This window comes from Cotesia glomerata, linkage group LG3 (genome assembly GCF_020080835.1).
Source record: "Cotesia glomerata isolate CgM1 linkage group LG3, MPM_Cglom_v2.3, whole genome shotgun sequence".
NCBI lineage: Eukaryota > Metazoa > Arthropoda > Insecta > Hymenoptera > Braconidae > Cotesia > Cotesia glomerata.
Window position 1 is genome coordinate 29,248,976 of NC_058160.1, and position 13,645 is coordinate 29,262,620.

General features: G+C 29.4%; 1 protein-coding gene across 1 annotated transcript; it reads right to left on the reverse strand.

The window, feature by feature from the left end:
* Positions 1-689: 689 nt before the first annotated feature.
* LOC123261115 (phenoloxidase 1) lies at positions 690-9,554 on the reverse strand. Its single transcript, XM_044722609.1, has 8 exons — positions 9,213-9,554; positions 7,699-8,115; positions 7,411-7,613; positions 5,112-5,529; positions 4,877-5,005; positions 3,055-3,382; positions 2,708-2,940; positions 690-1,100 (listed from the first exon to the last, which is right to left on the reverse strand). The coding sequence occupies exons 1-8, from the start codon at positions 9,321-9,323 to the stop codon at positions 855-857; spliced, it is 2,085 nt and encodes a 694-aa protein (XP_044578544.1). The 5' UTR covers positions 9,324-9,554; the 3' UTR covers positions 690-854.
* Between the last annotated feature and the right edge of the window lie 4,091 nt (positions 9,555-13,645).

The following is a 13,645-nucleotide window of genomic DNA, read 5'->3' on the forward strand; positions in this document are numbered from 1 at the left end:
AAAGTTTCCGCCGGAAAAAACAACTTTAACAGCAAGTTATTGTCATAAATTTTTTATCTATTTTGATCCTGAGACACTAAAAGCTGCAGTGATTGTTTGACAGCCTTTCATCGGTTTAATAAATATAATTTAATTAAATAAAAGTCCCAACAAAAGAATTCGATAAAAATAAAACTGCTAGACTTTTGATAAAGGTTTTTTTTCATTTAGACAAAAAATAAAAAGGCACCTTTTAAAAAGCAGCTTCTACAATTACAAGTGGATTCAATTAAAGTTGTGTAAAAAAAGGATCCAATAAATAAAAAAAGCCCTTTTTTCGCTCCTACTTACTCTCTGTTTTATTATTTCTTCCATTGAATTCACAAGCGAGCAGAGAATTGCCTGCGGATGTACCTCCCAGTGAAACAGTAACCAAAGTTCCTCGAACAGTAACAGCTAAATATCCAAGCGAAGCGACAAAGTTCCACCCGATAATGGAGCCGCCGTTGAACCGGAACAAAAGCTTATGCGATCTCTACATTCGGTTGTTTAAGAGTAGAGGGAACAGGGAAGATAACTCGGGTGAGATAGAACCAAGAATCCTTACATACAATATTACCTTGTTCAACTTAACTTAACTTTATTCTCTATCTGGTTGGTTTTTTGTTTTTCCCGACAACAGAAATCAAGAAATAACTTCAATTTAACTTTATTTTTTTATTTTTATTGCCACGTTTTTAATTAACATTTGCAATACTTGTTAAAGTAGAAGAAGATAGTGTGTAATATAATATAATGGTGATAATAATCATAGAGAGTTGGCCGAAGTTTGAAATAGTCACAAGCAATTATCAAACCAAAAATTAGTTAATAATTTATGAGAAAGTTAGCCCATTATCAATGCTGCCAGATCTGGTTCGCGGTACCACGGCATCATTGAATCTCACGCTTATCTCCGTCAGTGCCATATTTGCGGTGAGGAATTGCCGCAAGCTTTCAACTCCATTGCGGGGTCGTCGGTCAAATGGATAACCCATTGACCGGGCATCCGGGTATTTTCTGTCACGGAGTCCGCAATAACTTGCTGCGTTTTTGCAGGCCCGCGGCTCGTCCTGCGGCACCTAAAATATCAATTTTGTTTTTTATTTTTTATAATCTATATTATTAACAAAATCGGTTTTTCTAGTGAAATTTAGTGTCATTGCAAAGGCCTTAACTTGAATTTGTGCTTTTTCAAAGTTTCTTATTATTTTCACCGATAGTCAATTTATGACGATAAGTTATTAGGCTGCATTCGAAAATCCTGTATCTCTATAGATACATAATTAAGAAATGACCTTGTATCTTATCAACTATTGACATTTTTAAAGATATAAGCTCACCCCATCACACTCATCAAGACCTTTTATTTGAGTACCCACATCAATTTTTCATATATTTTATATATATTACAAATATTTATATATGAAAAATATATGAAAATGCATGTGGATACTCAAATGAAAGCTCTTGATGAGTGTAACATCGGGATGAGCTTATATCTTTAAAAACGTCAATAGTTAAGAAAGTACGGTGCAATTTAACAAAAATAATTGAGAAATGACTTTGTCTCTTGAGAACTATAGAGATTTTTAAAGATATAAGCTTATCTCGTCATTACACTCATCAAGACCTTTCATTTGAGTATCCTTATCAATTTTTCATATATTTATATATATATTTACAAATATGAATATATGAAAAATATATAAAAAAATATGTGGGTACTCAAATGAAAGCTTTTGATAAGTATAACATCGGGATGAGCTTACATCTTTAAAAATGTCAATAGTTAAGTAATTACCTTGTATCTTGAGAACTATTGAAATTTTTCGAGATATAAACTTATCTTGACTTTACTCTCATCGGGACCTTTCATTTGAGTATTAACATCAATTTTTCATATATTTTATATATTTACATATATAAATATATGAAAAATATATAAAAATGCATGTGGGTACTCAAAGGAAAGCTCTTGATTAGTATAACATCGGGATAAGCTTATATCTTTAAAAATGTCAATAGTTAAGAAATTACCTTGTATCTTGTGAACTATTGACATTTTTAAAGATATAAACTTTTCTTGACTTTACTCTCATTGAGACCTTTCATTTGAGTACCAACATCAATATTTCATATATTTTATATATTTACATGTATAAATATATGAAAAATATATAAAAATGCATGTGGGTACTCAAATGAAAGCTCTTGATGAGTATAACATCGGGATGAGCTTATATCTTTAAAAACGCCAATAGTTAAGAAAGTACAGTGCAATTTAACAAATATCTTGTGAAATACTGACGTTTTTAAAGATATAAGCTCACCCTGACATTAAACTCATCGAGACCTTTCATTTGATTACCCACATCAGTTTTTCATATATTTATATATATTATATATATGTATATATGAAAAATATATAAAAATGCATGTGGGTACTCAAATGAAAGCTCTTGATGAGTATAACATCAGGATGAGCTTATATCTTTAAAAATATCAATATTTAAGAAAGTACAGTGCAATTTAACAAAATTCATTATTTGATAAAGCAAAATTTTATTTATATTTCACAAGTCACGGCAGTCACATAGTGACTGCAAGGTTGCCAGTCTTCTAATTAACAGAATAAAAATAAAGAAGCTTAGATTAGATAAAGATAAAGATTGATGCTAGTGAGTACCTGATCGTCCTTGTAATCAGAGATCATGACAAAAAGCTCCATGGGAAAGCCCTCCTTTCTGCCTTTCGGACAAAGCATGTGCTGAGGCCATCCACACCCACAAAAGTTGAATTGTTCGAGACTATCACCTCCGCCGGGTCTATTGAGATCCAAATTGCGGAAGGTACTTTCATAGGGTATTGTTACCGATGATTCTGTTGATCTCCGTTCAATTGTGTTCTGACCCGGTTTAACTGTTTTGAAGCAAACAAATAGAGAGAAAAACATCAATCAACCGGCTAACACAAGCTGGCTTTGCTTTGTTTTGTTTTGTTTCATCAAATAAAAGTAAAAAAAAAAAAACATACGTTGGACTGTGAATTTATCCATTTCAATCATGAGGTCCTTTTGGATGCGGAATGAAAACGGCAACTTGCGCTCGTCGAATTTTGGCCCAATGAAAATTCTGCAGGTTCCTGTTTGGGGTGAGTTGCTCCGATTGTTAACTTGGATCCGATAGATAAATGAAGCGTGGTTCAAGTGGGTGAATCGCGCCAAAACTGACCCGCGGGGCGTGAAATCCAAACCGCGAGACAGGTCCAGGTCGCTTTGGTTCCAGTATGTGATTAGCGTGTTTGGGCTCTGATTTGGAGTGATTACTTGCACGCCAGATAATTCTACCCCGTTGAAGTTCAGCTTTAATTAATTCAACAGGTTTTTACATTAGAAATGTTATTTTTCTTTATTACCTAAAATTTAAGGGCACATCTTTTACCATCTACACTGAAAAAAAAATTTATTTGAATCAAGTAAATACATGGAAAAAGAAAACTGGAAAAATTACATTATATAATGTAAACGAAGCCCTCCGTATAGAAAACTGGAAAAATTACAGTTTCAGATTGTAATTATTGCAGGTTTTTTTTTAAGAATTATATTGTAGAATGTAAAATTTACATTTTAATGTAATAATTACAATCTAAATCTGTAATTTTTCCATTCTTCTTTTTTCCGTGTATTTTTGAAGAGTTCAATTTTCTTGATTTAAAAAGAAGGGTTTAGCCTTTTTTTTCTTTCGCTCTCTATTGGTCAAACGGAAGTATCTCTGTCATGTTTGTATAACAAATGGAATTTTAAAACGCATTTTATGCATAAATAAATGAAAATTTTCCAAAAAAACGCTTCGCTTTTCGATAGATGATTACCCCCATGAAAAAAAAAAAATATATTTTAAATATATTAAAAATCTATAAAAAATATATATAAAATATGTATAGTAAATATATTTTTAAAACTAACTTTTGGCCGATTTTCATATATATTTTAGATATATTCAAAATATATCTTAAAACACATAAAAAATATACAGCTAAAAATATAAAAAAAATATATTTTGAATATTTCTAAAATATATTTGAAATATATAAAATATATATATGAAAATCGGCCAAAAGTTAGTTATTAAAAATATATTTACTATACATAATTTATAGATTTTTAATATATTTAAAATATATTTTTTATGTATGTCGACCTATATTTTTATTTATATTTTTTTTTATGGGGGTAAATTATCTATCGAAGAGTGAAGCATTTTTTTTCGAAATTTTATCTTCTACATGAGCAAAACACATTTAAAAATTAACTATCACCCGCTTTTGAGTAAAAAAATTCTTAGACTAAGAAATTTTTCTTGGTTTGAATAAATTTTACTTGATTCAAGGATTTTCCGTCTTGATTTAAGACAATTAAACTCTTAAAAATTATTTTTTTGATTCATCAATTTCTTTTCAGTGCAAGTTTACGTCAGAAGATTTTGTTTCATACAAAGAAAAAAAAATTGCTTGAATCAAGTAAATAATTTTGAAGAATTTCATCTTTTTGATTTAAGTAAAAAAATTAAATTTTACTCAATTCAAGAATTTTTCGTCTTGATTCAAGACAATAAAATTCTTCAAAATTATTTTCTGGGCTAAAAAATTTTTTTCTTGATTCAAATTAATTTTTTTCTTCAGTGTAGGTAATTATATTTTTTTTTTATACAATATTTTTAAATTTTTTCCTTATAGAGCCTGTTATTGGCTTCGGCTTTCAAATTATTGTTTAATAATAAATAAACTACTATCTTGTAACTTGTTATAAATAAATATATAAAAAAATAAATAAATAAATAAATAAATAATTTATTACTTGAGGCATCTCGTAAGCCGGCAAAGTATTCTTGTGCTCTAAAAAGATGTCATTGATGAAAGCGTGCCACTTGTAAAAAACAGGATCCCTCATTGCGGTAGCAGAGTCCCCCATTATTCCAAAGGATTCCTTTAAAAAAGTCGAGCATTTTTCGTAAGAGCTCACTCTCCCGGTTAACAGCAACCGGGTTTTTCCCGTATCAGTTCCACCAGTTCACCGGTGATATATTACTCACCAGATAGCGATGGTCTGGATCATGGCAATAAGAAATGATGACGTGTCCGAGATTATGAAAATCTCCGTAAAGATTAGGATTGGGTGTTAGAATGCTCGCCTCGATAATGTTCCCGAGAACGTCTATTCCTCCTTTTTCAGTCAGGGGAACCCTTTCACCCCGAGCTGTCGTTACTGTTCCAGTGTGGATTGCATCAAATATCCTGTCTCTCCATCTCTCGAGGTCCTGGATGTCCACTTGAAGCGAGTCGACCGGTCTGTTGATGTCCTTCAATCGGGTGTCAGCTGGACGGGAGGGCCACGTTCGGCTGGCTACTAATGAGTCCAATTTCGGAAAGTACCCTTCGGGAATTGGCTCTCGGAGATCGTTCAGGCGCGAGACTCGGTTCAGGTTGTTGCAAAGCCGCTCACAGTTGTATCTACAAAGAAAAATTATTATTATAATCATTTAGGATATTATAAATTTGAACAAAATACTCGTACGCTTTTTGACCAAGTAATTATTTATATTATTAAGAGAATAAGAAAAATTTTGTCTTCAGGATATTCATATGATAAAATCGGTTTTTTTTTTAGTGAAATTTAGTAGCATTGCAAAGGTCTTGATTTTAATTTGTGCCTTTTCAAGGTTTCATATCATTTTCACCAATAGTCAATTTATTATGATAAGTATTTAGGCTGCATTTAAAAATACTCTACCGCTACTAGATACATAATTAAAAAATGACCCTGTATCTTGTGAAATATTGACATTTTTAAAGATATAAGCTCATTCCGATGTTACACTCATCGAGACCTTTCATTTGAGTACCCACATCAATTTTTCATATATATATATATATTAGGGTGGGTCAAAAAAATCGATTATTTTTTGTTTGACTTCTAATATTGAAAAGTTGGTTCTTAGGCACCTCTAGAAAATGCTCACCAAATTTGAGCTTTTAATATTGATAGGAAGCTTATCCTCATCACAATTTTATATGTTTTGTTAGTCTCTTATAAAAAAGATCATATCTCACTATTGATCAATTTTTCAATCAAATTTTTATACATATTTCTGTAGAAAATTGAATGATCTACAAAAAAGATTTGATATGTGTAAGCGATTACATTAACCATTTCAAAGATATCCGAGATCAAAGTTTAAAAAATTTATCAAAAAAATATTTTCTTTTTTAATTTCCTACCACATTACATTTTTTAAACTTTAATCTCGGATATCTTTGAAATGGTTAATGTAATCGCTTACACATATCAGATCTTTTTTGTAGATCATTTAATTTTCTACAAAAAAATGTATTTGGATTTGATTAAAAAATTGATCAATAGTGAGATATGATCTTTTTAATAAGAGACTAAGAAAACATATAAAACTGTGATGAGGATAAGCTTCCTATCAATATTAAGAGCTCAAATTTGGTGAGCATTTTCTAGAGATGCCTGAGAACCAACTTTTCAATATTAGAAGTTAAAAAAAAAATAATAGATTTTTTTGACCCACCCTAATATATATGTATTTATGAAAAATATATCAAAATGCATGTGGGAACTTAAATGACAGCTATTGATGAGTGTAACATCGGGATGAGCTTATATCTTTAAAAATGTCAATAATTAAGAAATGACATTGTATCTTGTCAAATAATGATATTTTTGAAGATTTAAGCTCACTCCGATATTACACTCATCAAGACCTTTCATTTGAGTACCCACATCAATTTTTCATATATTTATACATATTATATATATATGTATATATGAAAAATATATCAAAATGCATGTGGGTACTCAAATGAAAGCTCTCGATAAGTGTAACATCGGGATGTGCTTATATCTTTAGAAATGTCATTAGTTAAGAAAGTACAGTGCAATTTAACAAATATCTTGTGAAATATTGTCATTTTTAAAGATATAAGCTCACCTTGACATTAAATTCATCGAGACCTTTCATTTGAGTACCCACATCAATTTTTCATATATTTTATATATTTATATATATATGTATATATGACAAATATATAAAAATGCATGTGGGTACTCAAATGAAAGCTCTTGATGAGTGTAACATCGTGATGAGCTTATATCTTCAAAAACGTCAATAGTTAAGAAAGTACAGTGCATCTTACAAGTGTTTTAAATAAACAAATCGATATATTCAATTGGCATTTGTTGTTACTGGTTCAGACTGAATTATCGATATTAGACTGTACTTCATGTTCTTAATAAAAAATTATTAATTTTAAATGAAAAAACTTTGGTTTGATTTTTTAATAATGAAAAGGAAAAATATAATGGCAGACCTGGCCAGTATTTGCTCATGCATGTAGTAAAAGAGTTCTCCGCGTCGATCCTTGTTGACGATGCGAGCGTCAGCTTCAAAAGGATAGACGAGATGCCAGTGCCAGTGATGAAGATTGATACCAACATCCTCTCGCCAATAAGCAATGCGGTGCTCCTCGTCAAGGTCTGACGCTGTGTAATCTCGTGGAACCTCGATAGGAACCTGTTTGCAAAATTTTTCATTTTGAGGTTTCATAATATACAGAAAAAAAAATTAAAAAAAAAAAAATGTCGAATATTTTTGATACCCGAGAGCCAGCTGGAACGATATTGGCTTCTTCCTTGGCGCGGGAGAAAATTCCGCTCTCGACGTACTTGTCCGGAAATACTTCAGCGAATGACGGAACTGGCAGATGTTTTGTGTCAGGCCGGTGCAAAATCGCAACAGAGAGCGCGTAGATGAACATATTGGGATTAAGACGGTCCCGACAATAGACGGCTACCGAGAGAAAGTCCTCGACAGTTCGCATCCCCATGAAAATGTCGATCAGCCGGCCTGCGATTTTACGATGCGCTGGAATGAAAAGCGAGAAAGACGTTCGCCGATCCAGTTGCATTGGAATCGTTAAATCTGGCAGGCTGATTTGCTTCACCGGAATTTTCATTTCAGTATCCTCGCTGAATCGATTGAACACTTGCACTGCCAATGCTTGATATCGCTCCGGCTGTGATAATGACAATTTTTTTTCTAATTTAATTCTTAAAAAAGAATTTTATTGGTTCGAATTTAGTGAAAAAATTAACGAGAATATTTTTCTTGCACTGAAAAAAAAATTCTTAGCTGGGGGGTAAATTTTCTTGAGCCAAAAAAATTTCATTAAGCTAAGAAAATTTCTTCTTGCTTCAAAATAACTTTTGTATTCTTTAAAATTTTCGGTAATTATTTATAAGTGGAATCAACGATTTTAATTTTCTTTTTTTTGAACAAAATTTCTATTTGATTTTATTGATATATTTTTTTTTAAAAAATACATAAAAAATGAACAATTTAAAAAAAGTTGATTATCACAATTTTAACAAATTAAAAAAAAAAAATTTATAAATTTTTTAGACAATTGTGATATTCATTTTTTTTTTAATTGTTCGTTTTTTTGTTCTTTTAAAAAAAAAATATATCAAAAACATAAAAAAAATATAAAATAGAAATTTTATCCAAAAACATGAGAGCCAAAATTTTTTCTTGCTCCAAAATAACTTTTGTCTTCTTTAAAATTTTCGGTAATTATTTACAGGTGGAGTTCACCGTTTTAATTTTCATTTTTTTGAAGGAAATTTAGATTTGATTTTATTGATGTTTTTTTTTTGAAAAATACATAAAAAATGAACAATTAAAAAAAAAAAAGTTGATTATCACAATTTTAACAAATTTTCAAAAAAATTTATAAATTTTTCAGAAAATTGTGATATTCAAATTTTTTTTTTAAATTGTTCGTTTTTTTATGTACTTCTAAAAAAAATATATCAAAAACATTAAAAAAAAAACAAAATAGAAATTTTATCAAAAACATTAGAGCCAAAATTTTTTCTAACTTTTGAAGGCAAAAAAGCTATCGAAATCTTTATTTTTTTCTTTCATGACATTTTTTACGTTAAATTTTCATCTAGATATGGCCAAAAATAGGGTGGACCCCACTTGTAAATAATTACCAAATTTTCTTTGTGGAAGAAGTTTTTTTTCTGTGTGAATAAAATAAATTAGGTATTTTTTGAGTATGTGATAAATTTTTGAAAAGATTTTTATGAAAAAATATTAAAAACTTACCAAATAATCAGAAGGAATGTCAAAAGCGACTTTCTCTTCCCCTTTGGGAACATAAACCGGCTCAGACGGTCTATCATAAAGATAAAGTAGTCCGCGATCGGCGTCCGTCATCTTGTTTGCAAGTAACTTAACTTCCGATGGATTTACTACCAGGAGTTAGAATTTAGTTTATTTCCCGAGTTTATTATTCACTGCAGGTGACGGCTCGAGTGCGGATATCGTTAGCCGAAATAGTTGGACAATTTTCGAGGATCAAAAACGAAAAAACAGTGTTTATTGTTGAGTTTTTAATAACGTTAAAAATACTAGAAGCTCTGACAACAGAGCTGAATTATCTGATGGTCGTGTTAACAACGATGCTTCATTTTATACCGGGATTCCCAGGATGTAGTGGTTTCCCTACGAGCGTTGACGGAGACAAACATTCACCGCGAATTCCGGCACTAAATCAACTATTTTTTTCTTTTTACATTTAATTACATTTTTGGTCCCTGGAAACTTAAGTGTTTACTTGCTTTTTATTTTATTGGTCTCGTAGGGAGGAATTTAATCAAAGTCATCCAAAAATTACAACTTTTTTTTATTATTATTAATTTTATTGGAATTAAAAAAATTTTTAATAAAAAAATTGTTATATAATTTAATTTTAATTAAATTCAACGGTATAATTAAAAGTTATGATAATAATTAAATTAAAATATAAAATATACGCGTATATTCATTCATAAATATTAATTTGAATATAAATATAAAATATAATGGGTTAAGTATTAGATTAATTAATTTATTTTAGTACTAGATTAAGTAATTAAAATGCAAACAAACTGGCTCAATGTTTTGAAATAAACAAATAACAGTATAGAGTGTAATATCGGAAATTCGATGTCGAGCGTAATTACATAAACAATAGACTTTTTAGAAGCCAGTAATAAAATTTAAGGGTACTCGTATTTTTTAATCACATCTCTGTGTTGGATGCTCGTTTGAGCAGCTTGATTCGCTGACGCTGAAAATAAAAAAGGTCAATCGGTGGGATTTCGCGATAAGTGTTAATAATTCCTCGATCGACCGAACGTACTCGTTGATCAGTGATCTACTCGATAAAAAATTGTAATAATAAAAAAATAATAACCCGCATGCTTTCAATTGATACTTTTGACTAGTTGTTATTTACTTTGTTAAGTTTTGCGATTTATCAAATAACAAATTGTTTAAATTAAATAAAATTTTTATCTACTGATTTTTATTTTTTTAATAAATCGCTATATTTATTTTTTTTTACAATAATAATAATATTTAAGGTGTTTAATATATCTATATGTACATATATACATATATAGATATATATATATATCTATATATCTATATCTATCTATATATATATAATATAGATATATAGATATATAATATATAATATATCTATATATCTATATTATATATATATATATAATATATATATATATATATATATATATATATATATATATATATATATATATATATATATATATATATATATATATATATATTTGACTCGAAGATCGGTGTTATTAATTGATAAAGATAGATAGTTATTATTATTATTCTAAGCCGAATACTCCCGATCCAAATTCTTGAAGAATGACTAATTTTTTATTATTACTTCTTCACCATAATATTTTATCGGTATGAGGTCTCATACCATCAGAAAAAATTTAGGTGAAATTCACAATTAAAATTCGTTTTCGACAATTATTGTTAGAGAAAGATGTAATTTTTTACTCAGTGTAACTTTTTTTAGTAACTGGAAGGGAGTTACGGACAGTGTCTCGGATAGCTTAACTGGTAGAGCATCTGGCGCGTAACCAAAAGATCCAGGTTCGAGTCCTGGTCTGGGCTGTCCGAATTATTTTTTCAGTTACTGAAAAAAGTTACACTGAGTGAAAAATTACATCTTTCTCTAACAATAATTGTCGAAAACGAATTTTAATTGTGAATTTCACCTAAATTTTCTCTGATGGTATGAGACCTCATACCGATCAAATATTATGGTGAAGAAGTAATAATAAAAAATTAGTCATTCTTCAAGAATTTGGATCGGGAGTATTCGGCTTAGAATAATAATAATAACTATCTATCTTTATCAAATAATAATAATAATAACAGTAATGCAAGAAAATAATAACAAGGATTAGATTAGATTAGCTTTATTTATGCCAAAGCTTATTGGCCGAATGGCAAACTTTGAAAATATACGTGATACATACTTAATCCTAATTTAATCATACATTAGATATCAACTTACATATTTAAGTGAACAAATAGACAATAATTTTTTTTTTATTTTTTAGCTACAGTAACTTAATATTACGTTCAGTTATGAATTATTTATGACATAATATTTGAGTTAAGTTATAAAATTGGCAAATAAAATAAAACTGTAAAAAATAATAAGGAAAGATTGATCAGACAGTAATTGAAAAATTTTCCCTGAAATGACGAATAAAATTATTTCAATTGGAAAAATTGTATAGGAACAAGTGCATAATTTCCTCGAAATGACTGAACCGTAGATTGCAAAGAGTGGTAAAGCACTCGAACTCGTGTCTCGTGTCCCTGTATACAATGTAGGGTGCAGGGTGGATTTATACGCTCGCGGAGATGAGCGTTCTCGGTATTCCAGCAGCACTTCCGGCAGTCGCATAAAAACGAAGCGTTTGCTTTATTTTTCACTTTTGTTTTGTTTTTATTTACACCAGTCCATTCCAGCACTCGTCTGCCAGAGCGATCTCACCCCTAAACAGTTTTGGTTTTCCAATTTCAATTCATTAAATTTAAAATTTACACTCACTTTCATTATTTTTTCAATATTGGAATTTCCGACTCGGGATTTTATCTGCGTTTCCCCGAGAACAAAAACCCCTTCGGTTAATTCCATATAAAGTAACCCATTGTAAACTGACCATTATCTATATTATTAAGAGAATAAGCACAATTTTGTGGCCAGTGTATTTATATGATAAAATGGGTTTTTATGGTTAAATTTAGAACCGTTGTAAAAGTCTTGACCTGGAGTTGTGACTTTTCAAGGTTTCATACCATTCTCACCGATAGTCAATTTGTTATAATAAGTACTTTATTTGAAAATACTCTACCTCTAGATACATAATTAAGAAATGACCCTGTATCTCGTGAACTATTGACATTTTTAAAGATATAAGCTCATCCTGATGTTACACTCATCAAGACCTTTAATTTGAGTACCCACATCAATTTTTCATATATTTATATATTATATATATATGTATATATGAAAAATATATCAAAAATCCATGTGGGTACTCAAATGAAAGCTCTTGATGAGGGTAACATCGGGATGAGCTTATATTATCTTTAAAATATATATTATATATATTACATACTTAAGAAATGACCTTGTATCTCGCGAACTATTGACACTTTTAAAGATATAAGCTCATCCCGATGTTACACTCATCAAGACCTTTAATTTGAGTACCCACATCAATTTTTCATATATTTATATATTATATATATATGCATATATGAAAAATATATCAAAAATCCATGTGGGTACTCAAATGAAAGCTCTTGATGAGGGTAACATCGGGATGAGCTTATATTACCTTTAAAATATATATTATATATATTACATACTTAAGAAATGACCTTGTATCTCGCGAACTATTGACATTTTTAAAGATATAAGCTCATCCCGATGTTACACGCATCAATACCTTTCATTTGAGTACCCACATCAATTTTTCATATATTTATATATATTATATATATATATATATATATATATATATATATATATATATATATATATATATATATATATGTGTGTATATGAAAAATATATAAAAATGCATGTGGGTACTCAAATGAAAGCTCTTGATGAGTGTAACATCGGGATGAGCTTATATATTTAAAATATATATTATATATATGTATATATGAGAAATATATGAAAAATGCACGTGGGTACTCAAATGAAAGCTCTTGATGAGTGTAACATCGGAATGAGCTTGTATCTTTAAAAACGCCAACAGTTAAGAAAGTACAATGCAATTTAACAAAAGTAATTTTATAAAGCAAAATTTATTTTATTTATTTATGGTTCACAAGTAACGGCAGTCACATAGTGACTGCAAGATTGCTAGTTTTGATTAATGAAAATATATTTCTACCAGCTCACTATAATTTAATCCAATTCATTACATAAAAAATAAAAAATAATAGAAAATTTATCGAAAAAATATTAAAATTTTACGCTACAGGGCATTGTCCTGATAACCGCGTACTGATAATTTATTAAAAACCCGCGGTTTACCGCAAAAGCCTCAATAAACGCTGGATAAGATTTATTCAAAAAGAATTATCAAAAACAATAAATAAAAGCGGGAAAGATAAAATAAATGTTTTCATAAATA